The 14,046-nt window shown below is 38.2% G+C and overlaps 1 protein-coding gene across 16 annotated transcripts in view; it reads left to right on the top strand.

Annotated features, from left to right (window-relative positions):
- Nucleotides 1-14,046, top strand: part of TENM3 (teneurin transmembrane protein 3) — a 423,644-nt gene that overhangs the window by 323,172 nt on the left and 86,426 nt on the right. For all 16 annotated transcript variants that reach the window (XM_068137014.1, XM_068137013.1, XM_068137012.1 and 13 more), the window contains 2 exons: nucleotides 1,223-1,345; nucleotides 6,424-6,638. In XM_068137014.1, coding sequence (XP_067993115.1) covers nucleotides 1,223-1,345; nucleotides 6,424-6,638 — 338 coding nt within the window. The remainder of the gene's footprint in view (nucleotides 1-1,222; nucleotides 1,346-6,423; nucleotides 6,639-14,046) is intronic.

Below are 14,046 nucleotides of genomic sequence, written 5' to 3'. Positions count from 1 at the left end.
CAGGGATTAAAAACAGTTTGTTATTTGTGTGGAAAGAATGACTACATTAATAACATCGACTGCTGTTTCAGTGATCTGTTTCAGAGACAGAAGGAGCAGAAGCAACAAGATACAGTGAATTGTCTTCTTTATACTTTGCACTGATAGTTCAAATATATTATTTCAGATTTTTTTTTGCACTGTATTTGTATTCCCAGGTAGCATTGAAAAACTATTTTAGCTTTTGAGGTAACTGCTGTTATTGAATGGGCAAACCCATGTTATACCAAACACAAATTAGAGTAATTACAATAAAATTAATGTTGGTATTGCAGAGTCATTGACAGAGAAGGAATTACACTTCAAATAGCAAGAAATGCCTGTGTTGTGTGTGTCACAACGTAACATTAAAGTGGTTTATTCGTTTTTTTCCAATTTTTGGTCAGAGTTCAGGCAGGGGCTTCATTCATTAATCCCTGATGATATCAGGGTTCCTTAATCAGTTCCTCCTAACACCATGGAAGATTGACTTTGTCTTTCATAATCAGTTTAGCTAATTTTTCCAATGTGGTATCACCTTTCTAATAAACATGGTGGTGGGGAATTACGTATTTCAGATGCATTAACATTATCAGAGCAAAGTGCTTCAGTGTCTCCAGCTCTGCTAATGGTCTTGTTCTGTAGACGAGCACAAGGAATTGGCAGGTAACTGGAGTTTGCACGGTCTTGGTGACAGCATGAAAAGGAATGTTCACATTTTAGGTTAGCTCTGCAGCACCCACAGCACCCTCCTCCTTCTCTTCCATAGTTTCTTTTCCCTTTCTGGCTAACCAGAACAGAGCTATCTGCTGCTGAAATAAGTTATTTTAGTAGGTCATTTAGGAGCTCGCTTAAATGATTTGTCTCTTTGGAAGGATCAGAAGTGAAAAAAAACAGGGGGGAAAGCACATAATTACTGCCTATCCTTTTGAACATCGATCTGGGACCAGTGAAAGACTCAAAATGAGACTGGTGAGCTTTCTGTCAACTGTGTTCACCGAAAGCACTGTATCATTAAAGGACAGTGGTAGTAATTGCTTAGTGCCATTGCTAAGTTGAACTATTAGTCTGTCAATGCTTGTTCCTGTAATTTAATTTTTCAATGTATGAATCGCTGTTCTGCTATGAAGCATGGAAAGCCATTACTTATGTGATTTGTCATTGTGGTTAAGAACATCAAATAACCTGTGTCCTTTACCACCAGCAATGCATCTGTTTGGCCTCAACTGGCAGTTGCAGCAAACTGAAAATGATACATTTGAGAATGGAAAAGTGAATTCTGATACTGTGCCAACACATCCTGTAACAGTACCTGCTGGAGAAAATGGTAAGTGAAACAGGCACCAATTTTTCTCCTTTCAGAGCATTTCCTTTGTTTGTGTCTTGTTTGCATTGCCAGACATAGACACTTTTCCTTCAAAACTGCATATTTAATGGAAGTACAGAGCATTTGCAAGTAATAGCAACTTAAATATGTATGATGCATAGATACTGAGCAAGAGCTGTTACAATTGAAAAGAGCATACCAATCCTCCTACCTAGCATGTGAAGAGAGTGATGGATTGTGGGCAATAATGTCAATCTTACTAGGAAAGCTAGCTGTCAGCCAGAATTCCTCATGAGAATTTTACGTGTAATGCTTGATGAAGATAGAAAAGATAACATATCCAGAGAAATGGAACTTCAGAGGTAGCAATATAGTGATGAGGTTGGGTTGGGTCATCCTGCCCAAGGGACTGGGGCACCTGGAGTCCTGTGTTGCAGAAATGGTCATAACAAAACTAGGGAGCCTGAGGTGACAGGACACACCATTTCATAAAAAAGACCTGATACCATGATTCAATCTTTAGGTGTCCCAGAAAGCTCTGAACAGTTTTCAGACAAAAGCCTCATCTCTGAAAAGGGGACATAACCTCTTTCTATGAAGAGCTGGCAGCAGAAAGGAACTTAAGGGAGGTTTTGTGTATTTTTGAAGCTTCTCTTTCAGCTGTATTGAGAAGGCAACTCATGATCAAGGAGATTCCTATGGCATGATGTTCTTGCTGTGGAATGTCTTGTGTTTTTTTCTCTACAGATGATGATGTTTTCTTTTAATTTCTCTCTGAAATATATGAAGTCATGATATAAGAGGTTATGTGTAATATGTTATGTTTTCTTAAAGTCTCAAGCATATATTATTGAGTCTAAGTCATCCAACCAAAAAAGTTGTATTAATTTTGTTGTAGGAGCTTTTAAGCTACAAACCACATAAACAGACTTTTTTATCGACCTTTTTCCATGTTGCCCTTTAAGATTCTCAAAACATTCAAGGGCCTGTGCACTTTTGGCTAACAGAGGCTTTAAAATCAATAGGTTTTGAATGGAAAACTTGATTTAAATGGTTGATGAATGTGGTGTTTGCTTCACTACACAAAAATCCATTTTCCTTTCACAAGGTAGAACTGACCTCCTTACCACTGGGGAGAAGGGAGCCTCTGCCAGAAGTTGACATCTTGAAAATTCTTCAAGTTATCACAGCTAACAGTTATAGAAAAGATACACCTTAGTTCATTATTTTGTCATCTTTGTAAGCATATGGAACTTTTCCAATAGGACTTTTTCTTTCTTCATTTCCTTTACCCTATTGCCTTTTTCTTGCACTTAGATATTCAGTATCTCTTGCTGTGTTCTTGTTTTGAATGAATAGGAAAATGTTACTGTATATATTTGTTCAATACTGATGCTGCAGTGACAGCTCATCAACTCACTGTCTTCTGCCCCCAGTAGGCAGTATACTTTCTTGTATAAAATATATAAGTGGGTTTGGAAATACTTCATAAATATTAATTGTTCCTTTCCCCTGATTTTTTTAAATTTATTTTTTTTTACAAATTAAAACCCATTTTGCTTTGCCTCAAAAAATAACAGGAAGTATATGAAATCTTCCTTCCTTATCTCCCTAAATCCTACACATGAGAAAGGGGCTAATTCTGTCCACTGTTAAAATGCTGTCCTCTGCAGAATGTGGTAAGTGGTCATTTATCAGCATACATCAATACTAAACAACAGACAGACCAGAGAATACATATTTTAAACCACAAAAGGGAGGTTAAGCAGAAGGCAAAGTGTTATGACTACATGTAAAACTGAAGGAGGGGGGGCCCTATAATAGAGTAGTTACTGAAAACCGAGGAAGAATCAGTAAAGCCTTAATTTGGATAATTTAACAGCTGAACAACTTTCAATACTGCTCCTCTTTAGCCCTTTGATAATATTCTGATACTCCAATTTGGTTGGGAGAAGTTCCCAGTGTTCTAAGGGTCAGGCATTTTCCTTGAGACTCTCTCATGTACTTTGGGTAATCCTGTGCCTGCTTTGGTCAAGAAATCATAGAAAATTGTGTCCTAGGTCCCAAACACTCATTTTCCATGCAGAAGTATGGGTACTTTGTGTGATGAATGGGCAAAGATTTTGTAGATGCATCCTTACTACCTCTCAAGACAATTTTATATAGAAGCCGCTAGTCATGAATTGAAAGTTAAAGCACATGAAATAATTCTTACATGCAGATCATTTAAGTGAAGCTGAAATCCCTGAACAGGCCTTTTCCAAAGGTTTTTTGTATCTTTTGTGGATTTTTGTTTCCAAACATGGTTTTATTTTTCTAAATGCAGTTTAGAGATACTACATACAACAAAAGTTTTACCTATTAATTAGCCGTAATGCGTTGGCTTATTAGAATCACAAATGCATCCTATCATGATTGTATATATTAGATAGTGTGTGATACACCAAATTAATGTATATTGAATGTTAAATAATAGTATGTCTAGCAATATAAGTACAAATCCTTATAAAATATCTATAAATACTTTTATGTGTTTGTATTACTGTGTTCTGGGGAGGGTCTGTGGAAGAAGAAATTCCAAGGGTGAAAAAGTATAGTGAAAGAGAAAATATTCAGGAAGCTAAGTATATTAACATTTGGGTTCTTACTTGGACAGTTCTGTCAGTGTGGATTTTTGTGAATAAATGTGACATTTCATATTTTGATGTAAGAACTGTTACTGTTTAGAAAGTGAAAAGGGAAATTATGATGCTGCTAAGAATTTTTATTACCCCCATTTAGGTACAACAGGGAACAAAGAATAATTAATGTCCTGTTGTTAGGAGGGCAAGCCAACAGTGATGATTTGGGGAGAGAGGTGGTGTGGCATTAAAGGGGCATGGGTAAAAGTGCATCTATTTTGGTAAAGAAAATGTGAGTCTGTAGGATCATTATTTGCTAAGGATAAGTGTTGAAGCCCAGTAATAAGCATTCCTGGCAAGCTGGTTATAATGTTTGATACAGCACACTTGCTCAAGCTGTCTAGTTCATCTCTTCACTAGTAAGAGGTAGCTGTTTGTCATTTCAAATGTACAAATATGGGAAACTGCAGATCAATACTGCAAATAAGTGTTTATTGTTTAGTGACTGCCAGTCATCAGTGTGTGAATTATACTACACAATGTGCTTAAATTTGAAAGGGGTGGTAAGAAACAAATGCTTAAATGAACCAAAATACTGAATACAGCTCCATCTTCTAGAATAACATTTGAATATTGTGAAAGGTTAAGTCCAAAGCAAGAAAAGCAGCAGACTCACCTTGAAAAGTAAAAATAAAAAAAGGTTTCTCCAAGATCAGGTACTAAACTGTCTGTTCTCAGCAGAGTACTGATCAATATGATGAGACATTTTCAGTGATTTCAACACTGTTGTGGTACAGATCTGGTGATGATACAAGCCCCCCTGCTCAAAGCCTCTCAGTACTGCTTCTGTACCTGTTTAATTCAGCAGCAGTCTCTGTTCATCTTGGATGCACAAAATGTGGCAAGGATCAATCTGTGACCTCACCTGGCATTTCAGATTGTAATCTACTTTTTAAGTCTAAATGTTTGCAAAAAGGTTGTGTCAGTTTGCTCCATCAAATGATGAATAATGTGGAATTTGAATGTGAAAGGTGGGGCAGCACTAGAGTGTTGTCAGTCTATCAGAACACTTTAATGCAAACAAATCAGCATCACTTGAACATGTTTCTCACATTGAGATGGGTTTAGTTAAGACTTTATAGTAGACTGGCTGCTGGGGGGGGGAAGGAATATAAATTGGTAAAAACAAAGTGGGCTGTAGGATTGTAACTATAGTTCCATCTTTCTTTATATTTCTTCACACAAAGGTCACCTTCATGTGCCACCTACTTAAATGTGGCATTACATGCTTACTCCAGAGTTGAGATGTTGGTAAGCAAGTTCTTAAGTGCATCTTTGCATTTGACAGCATTGATTCCATTGGATTGAAGTGGGCTTTGACCCTGGCCCCAGCTTTCAAGACTGCCCGTGTCCAGCTGCATGACATGGAGTTAGTGTCTGAACATCAGATCTGAGTCTTTGGCCTCAAACAGTCTTGATGAAAGTTCATTAAACCATTCCATGTTTTAAAAATAAATGAAGTTTAAAATAAAGTTTAAGACTTTATTTATTTTGTAATGCCAAAACCAATTGTTCAGTGTTAGTACTTGACATTACATGTCTTTTGCGTGTTAGCATCTTCTTTCCCTCTTCTGGGCATGTCCAAGCCATCATCACTGGCCTCCTAAAGTTGACTGATAGTTGCACAGATGCTTTACAGAGAAAAAATGTTAATGCCTTTCAGTGCTATGTTCTTATTCCTAGTAATTGGCCTGAAGGATAAATGCATATTCATAATACAGGAAAACAGTGAAAGTACCAGATTTTGACATGCAGTTACACATTTTATTCAGGACACAGTGTGGACAAGGAGGTGATGATAAGCTTGAGGCTGAGGCTAGGGAGTGAGGAGGATGAAGGCATTACAAGGAGGGAAGGTGTAAGAACATACACAGTGGAGCAAGAAATATTGCCTTTTCAGGGAGGAACCACAAACAAAAAAAAAATAGAAAACTAGACCTATAGATACTGTAAGGAGTGTATAAATGTTCTCATATTTAATGTAGAAAAGACTGTATATTGGTTATTTTGACCAATTATGTTTATATATCTGTTCTTCCTATTCTATTTCCCTTTACCTTAAATACTTTGTGTGAGACCTTATGTTGGAAAACCCCTGCTAAAATGCTTGAGAAAATGAATTAATTAATAAATAGATAAATTTTCTGTAGATCCTCAAACAGATTCCATAATGCTAGTGCTTAGGGAAGTTACAGTAGTTTTCCTTGGTAGATATTTGTGGTATCTTTACCATTTTAGTTCCATATCAGTAAATTCCCTGGGATCTTACATTCAGAAAGATTTATAGATAACAATTTATCTCCTGTGATTCTAAATATTTGCTGGTTTATATGAAGGATGATTGAAAGCAAGAAAGGAATACTAATTTTTTTATCTCTTCTTATTCTAACCTGTCAGGAAAATTGGGAGGATTTGTACAAGAAAACAACACTATAGATTCTGGAGAACTTGATATAGGCCGAAGAGCAATACAAGAGGTTCCCCCTGGGATTTTTTGGAGATCACAACTCTTCATTGATCAGCCACAATTTCTAAAATTCAATATATCCCTTCAGAAGGATGCACTGATTGGAGTATATGGCCGAAAAGGCTTACCACCTTCACACACTCAGGTGAGAAGTGCTTGCATTAAAGGTTGGACATGTTACTGAAAAGTGTGAGCTTGTATCTTTCCTTTCTCAGGATTATATCCTTTCATGATCTGATGATTTTTATTTCAACATTTTGTACTTTATTGATCTCATGTGGTGTCCAAGACATAATGCTGCAAGTGATGAGATCTTAAACGAGGAGGAGCATTCTTATTTATGAGTTGTTCTGAATGCTGTGAGCAATGATGATGTTTCAGATACGGAGTTGTTTCAAGCAGAATTTTTCTTCTGTGGTATGTAAACATGTTTAAAATCCTAAATAAACTAATACAGCATCTTATTGAGTTCAAGCCTGCAGTGGGCAGTAATGTCCTCCCTACTTTAGTCATGAGGTCTGTGGTGACAGGTTGGACTCGATGATCTTTGAGGTCTCTTCCAACCTTAGGAATACTGAATACTTATGTGGCACATGCTGCACGTGTCACATGCCTGGCAAAGAGCACATCAGCCAAATTTCCAAGCAAAAGCACAAGAGTTTTTCAAGAAAGTTTCAGTTCTACAGCAAATGCTACAGTGTTTACAGCTTGGTGTCTCACTAATTAAATACACAGAAGAAAAGATATGTAATATGTGTCTGTGCAGAACGTGGGGTTCTAAAATTACCCATCTTTACTAGACATCTAGTGTCTTGAAACTTTGTTCATAAGTGTCCCAGAGGATTTCTTCTGTTCCTTCCTTCAGAAGCTAAGTACACTTTATTGTATATGGTCATGCCTTTCCATAGTAACAAATAAACAGTTTTTATCCATAGTTACAGAGAAGTTGAAGTATGAAAGAATGAATAGTCTTATGCATTGGCAGAACAAAGGGAGAATAATTTTCTTAGACTGTATGTCATAATCAATTGTACTGAGATTTTACTTTTAAGATAGAAGTTTCCCCATGTTTAGATTGCTTTCAGCTCAATCCAAGTGCTGGCTCTAAGCCATTTTTCTACCTGAAAAGGGACCTGAGTTTATGCTCTCCTATGCTAATTAAAGCATTATGCAACATCTTGCTGATTTTTATTATTTTTTTCTAAGTGTATTAATTTGTCCTGGACACATCTCTTAAGTATGGCAACATAATGGAATAATTGGAATGAAGCTTGACTGAGTATGCCTGATATGCAGTTGCAACAGAAAACCAATAACTACAAAATTAAAGTATTTTATTTTAATTTAATCTCCCTATTTTTAATTGTGATTTGCATGCTATTGCACTCTCTCAATTTTTTTGTGGTTTTCTTTTTTCTTCAGGCATAACTTCTAAAATACCTAAAGCACAGAAGTAACGCCAATATCTGGCAGTCACAAACAACAGAGGGAGAACTAGGGTCAGCAAAGGAGTTTCATGCAGCTAAAATCACAGAATGTTGTATTTGCTTTATTTCTTTAGTTTAGTTTCTGTTAAACTATAAATGATTGAATGCAGAAAATGCACTTATATTTATTTAAAAGTTTGACCCTCATAAAAATTAGTGAGTGGGTTTTCCTCAGACCGTCACGTATGAACTCCCACCCTCAGGCAGACAACAAGCCTGAGAAATTCTAGCTCAAAGAAAATTGATTCAGAAAAGTTATCAGCCATTGGAAATAGGGGTTTTGAATACCAATGCCATCTCAGTGATAACAATAATAACAGGAGCTAGGGGGATTGTGGCAAGAATGAATAAAACTGAAGATGCTGATCTGGACTGTGCATTTATGTGAGAGGTTGTGGAAATAGATAAGTCTATGAAAAATGATCCTTACGTGATTCCTTATCCTGGCAAAAGATTGAAATAGGGGTGCCCTTTATCAAAAAACTCAGGAAAGGGAGATAACAATATCTGTTTCTCATCATCTGCATTATGCAGACTCCTTTCCCTTTGGATTCCCACTGCCCAAGTGCTTGTGTAAGTATGATACAGACAGAAAATCATATGTGAATCCTGCTACTGTATCTAGGAGCAGATATTAGTCAGTTAGAGGGTAGAAAGGCTCTGCAGAGGGACCTCGACCGACTGCACAGATGGGCAGAGTCCATTGGGATGACATTCAACAAGACCAAGTGCTGAGTGCTGCACTTTGGCTACAGCAATCCCATGCAGAGCTACAGGCTGGGGTTGGAGTGGCTGGAGAGCTCCCAAACAGAGAGGGAACTGGGGGTGCTGATTGACAGCCGCCTGAATATGAGCCAGCAGTGTGCCCAGGTGGCCAAGAGGGCCAATGGCATCCTGGCCTGCATTAGGAATGGTGTGGCCAGCAGGAGCAGGGAAGTCATTGTGCCCCTGTACTCTGCTTTGGTTAGGCCGCACCTTGAGTACTGTGTCCAGTTCTGGGCCCCTCAGTTTAAGAAGGACATCGAAACACTTGAAGGTGTCCAGAGAAGGGCAACAAGGCTGGGGAGAGGCCTTGAGCACAAGCCCTATGAGGAGAGGCTGAGGGAGCTGGGATTGTTTAGCCTGGAGAAGAGGAGGCTCAGGGGTGACCTGATTGCCCTCTACAACTACCTGAGGGGTGGTTGTGGCTGGGAAGGGGTTGGTCTCTTCTCCCAGAAGAGGCTGGGAAGGGGTTGGACTCGATGATCCTCGAGGTCCTTTCCAACCTAAGTTATACTGTGATCTTCTGTAGTTTCTGTGGCATTTTGGATACATTGTTCCTGGGATACAGGTCAAGCTCTCTTGTCCTATTTTTGCCTGGCATATAATCAGAGTAGTTTTTACAAATCAGTTGGCTGACAATTGACACCTTGAAAAATTAGACATGCTTATTGATCAGTGCCCTAGAGAACTTCCAAGGCTGCTGGAGATGTACAAGAGCATTAAGTGATCAGAATGTACCAGATTCAGACTTAAAACCAGTGATGTTTGCTTTAGTGCCTGAAACAATGTATGTTTTCTCCTAAAAATGCAGTTCCAGTGAGTGGTTGGAAGAGGGGGGCTGTGACCATGCTCCTGCACAAAGGAGAAAAAAAAAAAAAAAAGGAGTAAAATACTTCTCAACAGTTTACACCTTTCTGCAACAAAGTCCTACACACAGGACTTGGATGAGGACATGGCTTGTACTTGTAAAATATGTGTTTTACCAAAGTATCAGATTGAGAGAGGTGATTCTGCCTTTCCTGGAGTACTGTGTCCAGCTCTGGAACCCTCAACACAAGAAGGACATGGACCTGATGGAGCAGGTCCAGAGGAGGGCCATGAAAATTATCATGAGGCTGGAACACCACTCCTACGAGGACAGGCTGACAGAGCTGGGGTTGTTCAGCCTGGAGAAGAGAAGGCTCCAAGGACACCTAATAGTATTCTTCTAGGACCTAAAGAGGGCCTACAAGAGGGCTGGAGAGGGGGCTACATAAAAAGGCCTGTGTTGATAGGGTAGGGGACAATGATTTTAAGTTACAGAAGAGTAGATTTAGATTGGATGTTGGGAACAAGTTCTTTACCATGAGGGTGGTGGAACCCTGAAACAGGTTGCCCAGGGAGGTTAGTTGAAGCCCCATCCCTGGAGATATTCAAGGTCAGGCCTTGACCTCATCTAATGCAGGATGTCCCTTATCACTGCAGGGGTGTTGGACTTGATGACTTTTGGTTGTCCTTCCAACCCAAACCATTCTATGATATAAACAAAACGAGGTATTTAGGCAAAAATTCATCTAATGGAATAGAATATTATGGGATCTGCAGTCATAAATCTTCTTATTGTTTTCTTATTTCCCCTGACACTTACGGCTTGTGCTGTCAAAAGTTCTTAACTGCAAGCCAGACATAGCTGGCAGGGCCAGACTAAGAAGATAATTCCGGGCTTCACTCCATCCTTCCTTTGGACAAGGCAACTTGCTTGCCTACTTTCTAGTGTCATAGGAGCTTATTAGAAAAATACATGAATGTTCACACTGAATTTCATCAAAGGGCCATCTAGCCCAGCATTTTGTCTGTGATGGTGGCTATTAGCAGATACATAGAGATTAATATAGCAGGATGACAGATTTGTAGTTACTTTTCCTACAATACTCTCCTGGCCTCCAGCTTTTAAAGGCTGAAGGATTTCCTGAGTCAACTGTGCTGTCTTTGTATTTTACAACCTTTGATAGATTCTTTTTTGCCTGTGAATTTGAGTAATCATCTTTAAACTTACGGAAGCTTTTAGCAGCAGGGAGTTTCATGGCTTAACTACAGATCTCACGCTATGCTCCTTAGTGTGTTTTGAGGCAGCATCCTGGTAGTTTTAGTTTGACTCTCTGTTGGTAGTTTTGGAAGAGGCAGTGAAGAGTTTTTCAGATATTTCCATGCCACCCTTGATTTATTTATATTTATTTGTATTTACTATATATATTTAGTATCTGTGTTTTTTCTAGTCTCTTTTGTCATTCTTTGTGTGAAACTTGCTTCAATTCTTTGATCATCCTTGCCATTCCCCAATAAACTGGGTAATACTCCACAATTTTACTGCAGCCTTCATAAGATGGGGAGACCAGAACAGCACATGGTAGCAGATGTTTTACCATGTTTCATACAATGCTTTAATCATGTCTGTTTTGATGTTTTGTTTTATTTTTTTTAATTAATCATAGAACTAGTACTTCTAGGGTAGATTGTCTACCATAGCTCTCAACATCTCATCCCAGAATGATAAATGTTGGCTCAAAGCCCATCTCTGGATGTATAAAACTAGGGTTGTTTCATGAGGACTTTAAAAAGTAGCATCTCACCCATCTATGTCACTTCATGTCTGCATCTTTTGAATGCTATCTGCCCTTATCTCCTAGTCACAGAGTGACAAGTGCTAATAACAGAATTTATGCAAACGAGCAACTGCTGCCTGTTTCTCAAATGTCAGTTTTTGGATTTTTAGCTCTTATGTTAAATAATAGAGAACTCATTACTACCTGCACTCTGCCAACATTCAAAAAGTTTCCTTACCAGCTGTCCCCCTCCACAATCTTTGCTCGTATGCCTGTGATACTCTACATGTAGAATCACACACCACCGTCTTCTTTAGCTCTCTCCTTACAGCTTCCTCATTTCTAGAATGGCTGCCTTCTCTGCCCGTCACCTTTGGCTGTAGTGCAATACTTGCATATTTATTACATTTTCCACCTTGTTCTCCACTTCTCTCCTGGACCCTTGTCTGTTTAGCCACCTCTTTTTTTTTTTTTTTCTTTTCTTTTCTATTTTTTGGTATCCATTTGAAAATGGACAGTACCAGTAAGAGGAGTCTTATCTTTCCATAGTTGTGTGGCTTGTATCAATCTGATGCTAATTCTTCTGCCACTGCAATGGACATAATGAAAGTATAGTAGAAAGAACTTGGGGGATATCTCAAGAAGTCTTTTAGTTTACACCTTCATTTTGGAGCAAGATCAATAGTATATAAACCACTTCTATCAGTTTCTTAGTATTTCATCATAAAATAACAGATTGCAGCAAATGTAACTCTTCTTATGTCCCATAACCCAAAATGTGAGGGACACAGCATGTGGGAAATTATTTTATATATTACAATCTGGACAGAATTTTTGGTTGTGTTTCTGTATGAACTCTGTACAAAAATCAGTTTCAAGCACAGCCACTATCTGTATGTCACAAACCAATCTGAGGTGCATAGTTCTCTTTTTCTGGGGAATCATAAATAAATCAACCCGAAGTAATTGACGGTGGCCATCCATTCAAAACCCAATCAATGCGAGCCTGAAAGTCTTTGTGACACATTCTAAAAATGTCAGTTCCTTTGCAGCCAGAGAATCAATATGTTTATTTAAAGAGACTTTATGAATAAAAAAGGGACTTTGGTTTAAAGCTAAATCAAATGGAATGATAAGGAAAATCAGCACGTTTAGATTCAAAATAAAGGTAATTAATTTATCCTTACAGGAAGAAAACTGAAATGGTATCTTTTTTTGCTTATGAAGAGAATTATTTTTACAAGTCTGTCTCTCTTACCATGTCCCAAATACCAAAAAAGAAAAAGGGAAGAAAAAAAAAAAAAAAGCAAGCTGTAAAAGGGTTAAGATGAATTATTGTGTTTTGCTGGAGGACTGACAGAACAGTAAATTCCCTTTTGTATGGCTTTTAAAATGTAATCTAAAATTGTGTTCTGATAACGTCATATGTCCTTATTACATTACAAATATGAAGTCATTAATTGTACCATGCTTGTCTGCCTTTAGTGTGCTATTTGTGGTCAATCAAGTAGTGTATTCACTTGTTCCTGTATGAAAACCATGGTTTTCATCTGGAATTGTCCTCCTGCAAAAAGTGATCCTGTGCGCCATACAGCTTACAAGGGCACTTCCAGTGTCCGTAACTTACTTGTTAAAACTCAGAACTCTGTGAGCTTTCTATTTCTTAAAACATCAGTGGAAAACATGACCAGAGACAAATGCTGAGGGGTAAAAAAAAAAAAAAAACACAACCAAAAAAAACACCTGTTTTTCTCTCTCACAAAATAAGATAAATATTTAAATCTCTGACAAATGAGGGTGTTGAATGGTTTTGAGTAGTTGGTGCTCTTCCATAAGGGTTGCATTTATTTTCATGTGGTACTGCACGCCCATTTGTAGTAACAGCATACTGAGGTACTGGATTCTGCACATCCTAGTCACGTAATCACATTATGTTCTTGGTCAGACATAACTGGAAAAGTGTCTTAATGTTGATAGAGGCATATTAGCTACACATTGCTTTTGCACCCTGACTGGTAAGAAGATAATTCTGACTACCTGAGAGGAACATTCTTATAACAGCAGTGAATTCTGGCCTGCAATTTCAAGAAGAGGACATAAGTACTTAAATCCTTGTTGCAGGACAAAGGCTATCACATTTCTTTTGTCCCAGGAGCAGTTTTTGGAGGTCTCAAGTCAAGGTGTAAAACTGATTCTCTGGTCCCAGTAACCGATGTTATCCTTGCTCAGGTGATTCAGCTATTTCACATACTGGCCTTTACTTTAATAGGCTGTGGATGTAATTCCATTTGAGCGAGATCTCAAATGGGTGGGAAGATTGCAGGGTTACATGGCATGGTTCACTTCATACAATAAATATGTGTCAAAGTGAAACTGTGAGCAGACTTGGCAGGAAAAGCAGAAAGTCTGTATCACAAGCAAGAACACTCTTTAGTTTTCCTGTATGTTTGATTTTGCTATATACACACTGATCTTTACATGGTAAACATGCAGAAGACATCTTTCGATCTATGGAGTAGGCTCCCAGATAGTGTAAATCAGCACAGGATCCAGAGCAGGTTTAGCACTCCAGGTGTTACATAGTGTAGGTTAAAATTAACAGGCATAAAATCTTGAGTGTGAGTTTGCTTGCTTATCAGCTGAGATGCTGCTACAATTTTCCAAGCCCCGCTGATTAGTTGGATGAGGGTTGTTAAAAATGTGATTGTTGTTAACACAAAAA

Source organism: Melanerpes formicivorus, unplaced genomic scaffold, assembly GCF_026170545.1.
Source record: "Melanerpes formicivorus ecotype bairdi unplaced genomic scaffold, bMelFor1.0.p_v2 SCAF_4, whole genome shotgun sequence".
Classification (NCBI taxonomy): domain Eukaryota; kingdom Metazoa; phylum Chordata; class Aves; order Piciformes; family Picidae; genus Melanerpes; species Melanerpes formicivorus.
Note: the sequence above shows the minus strand (reverse complement) of the source record. Positions and strands in the feature narration are given on the sequence as shown.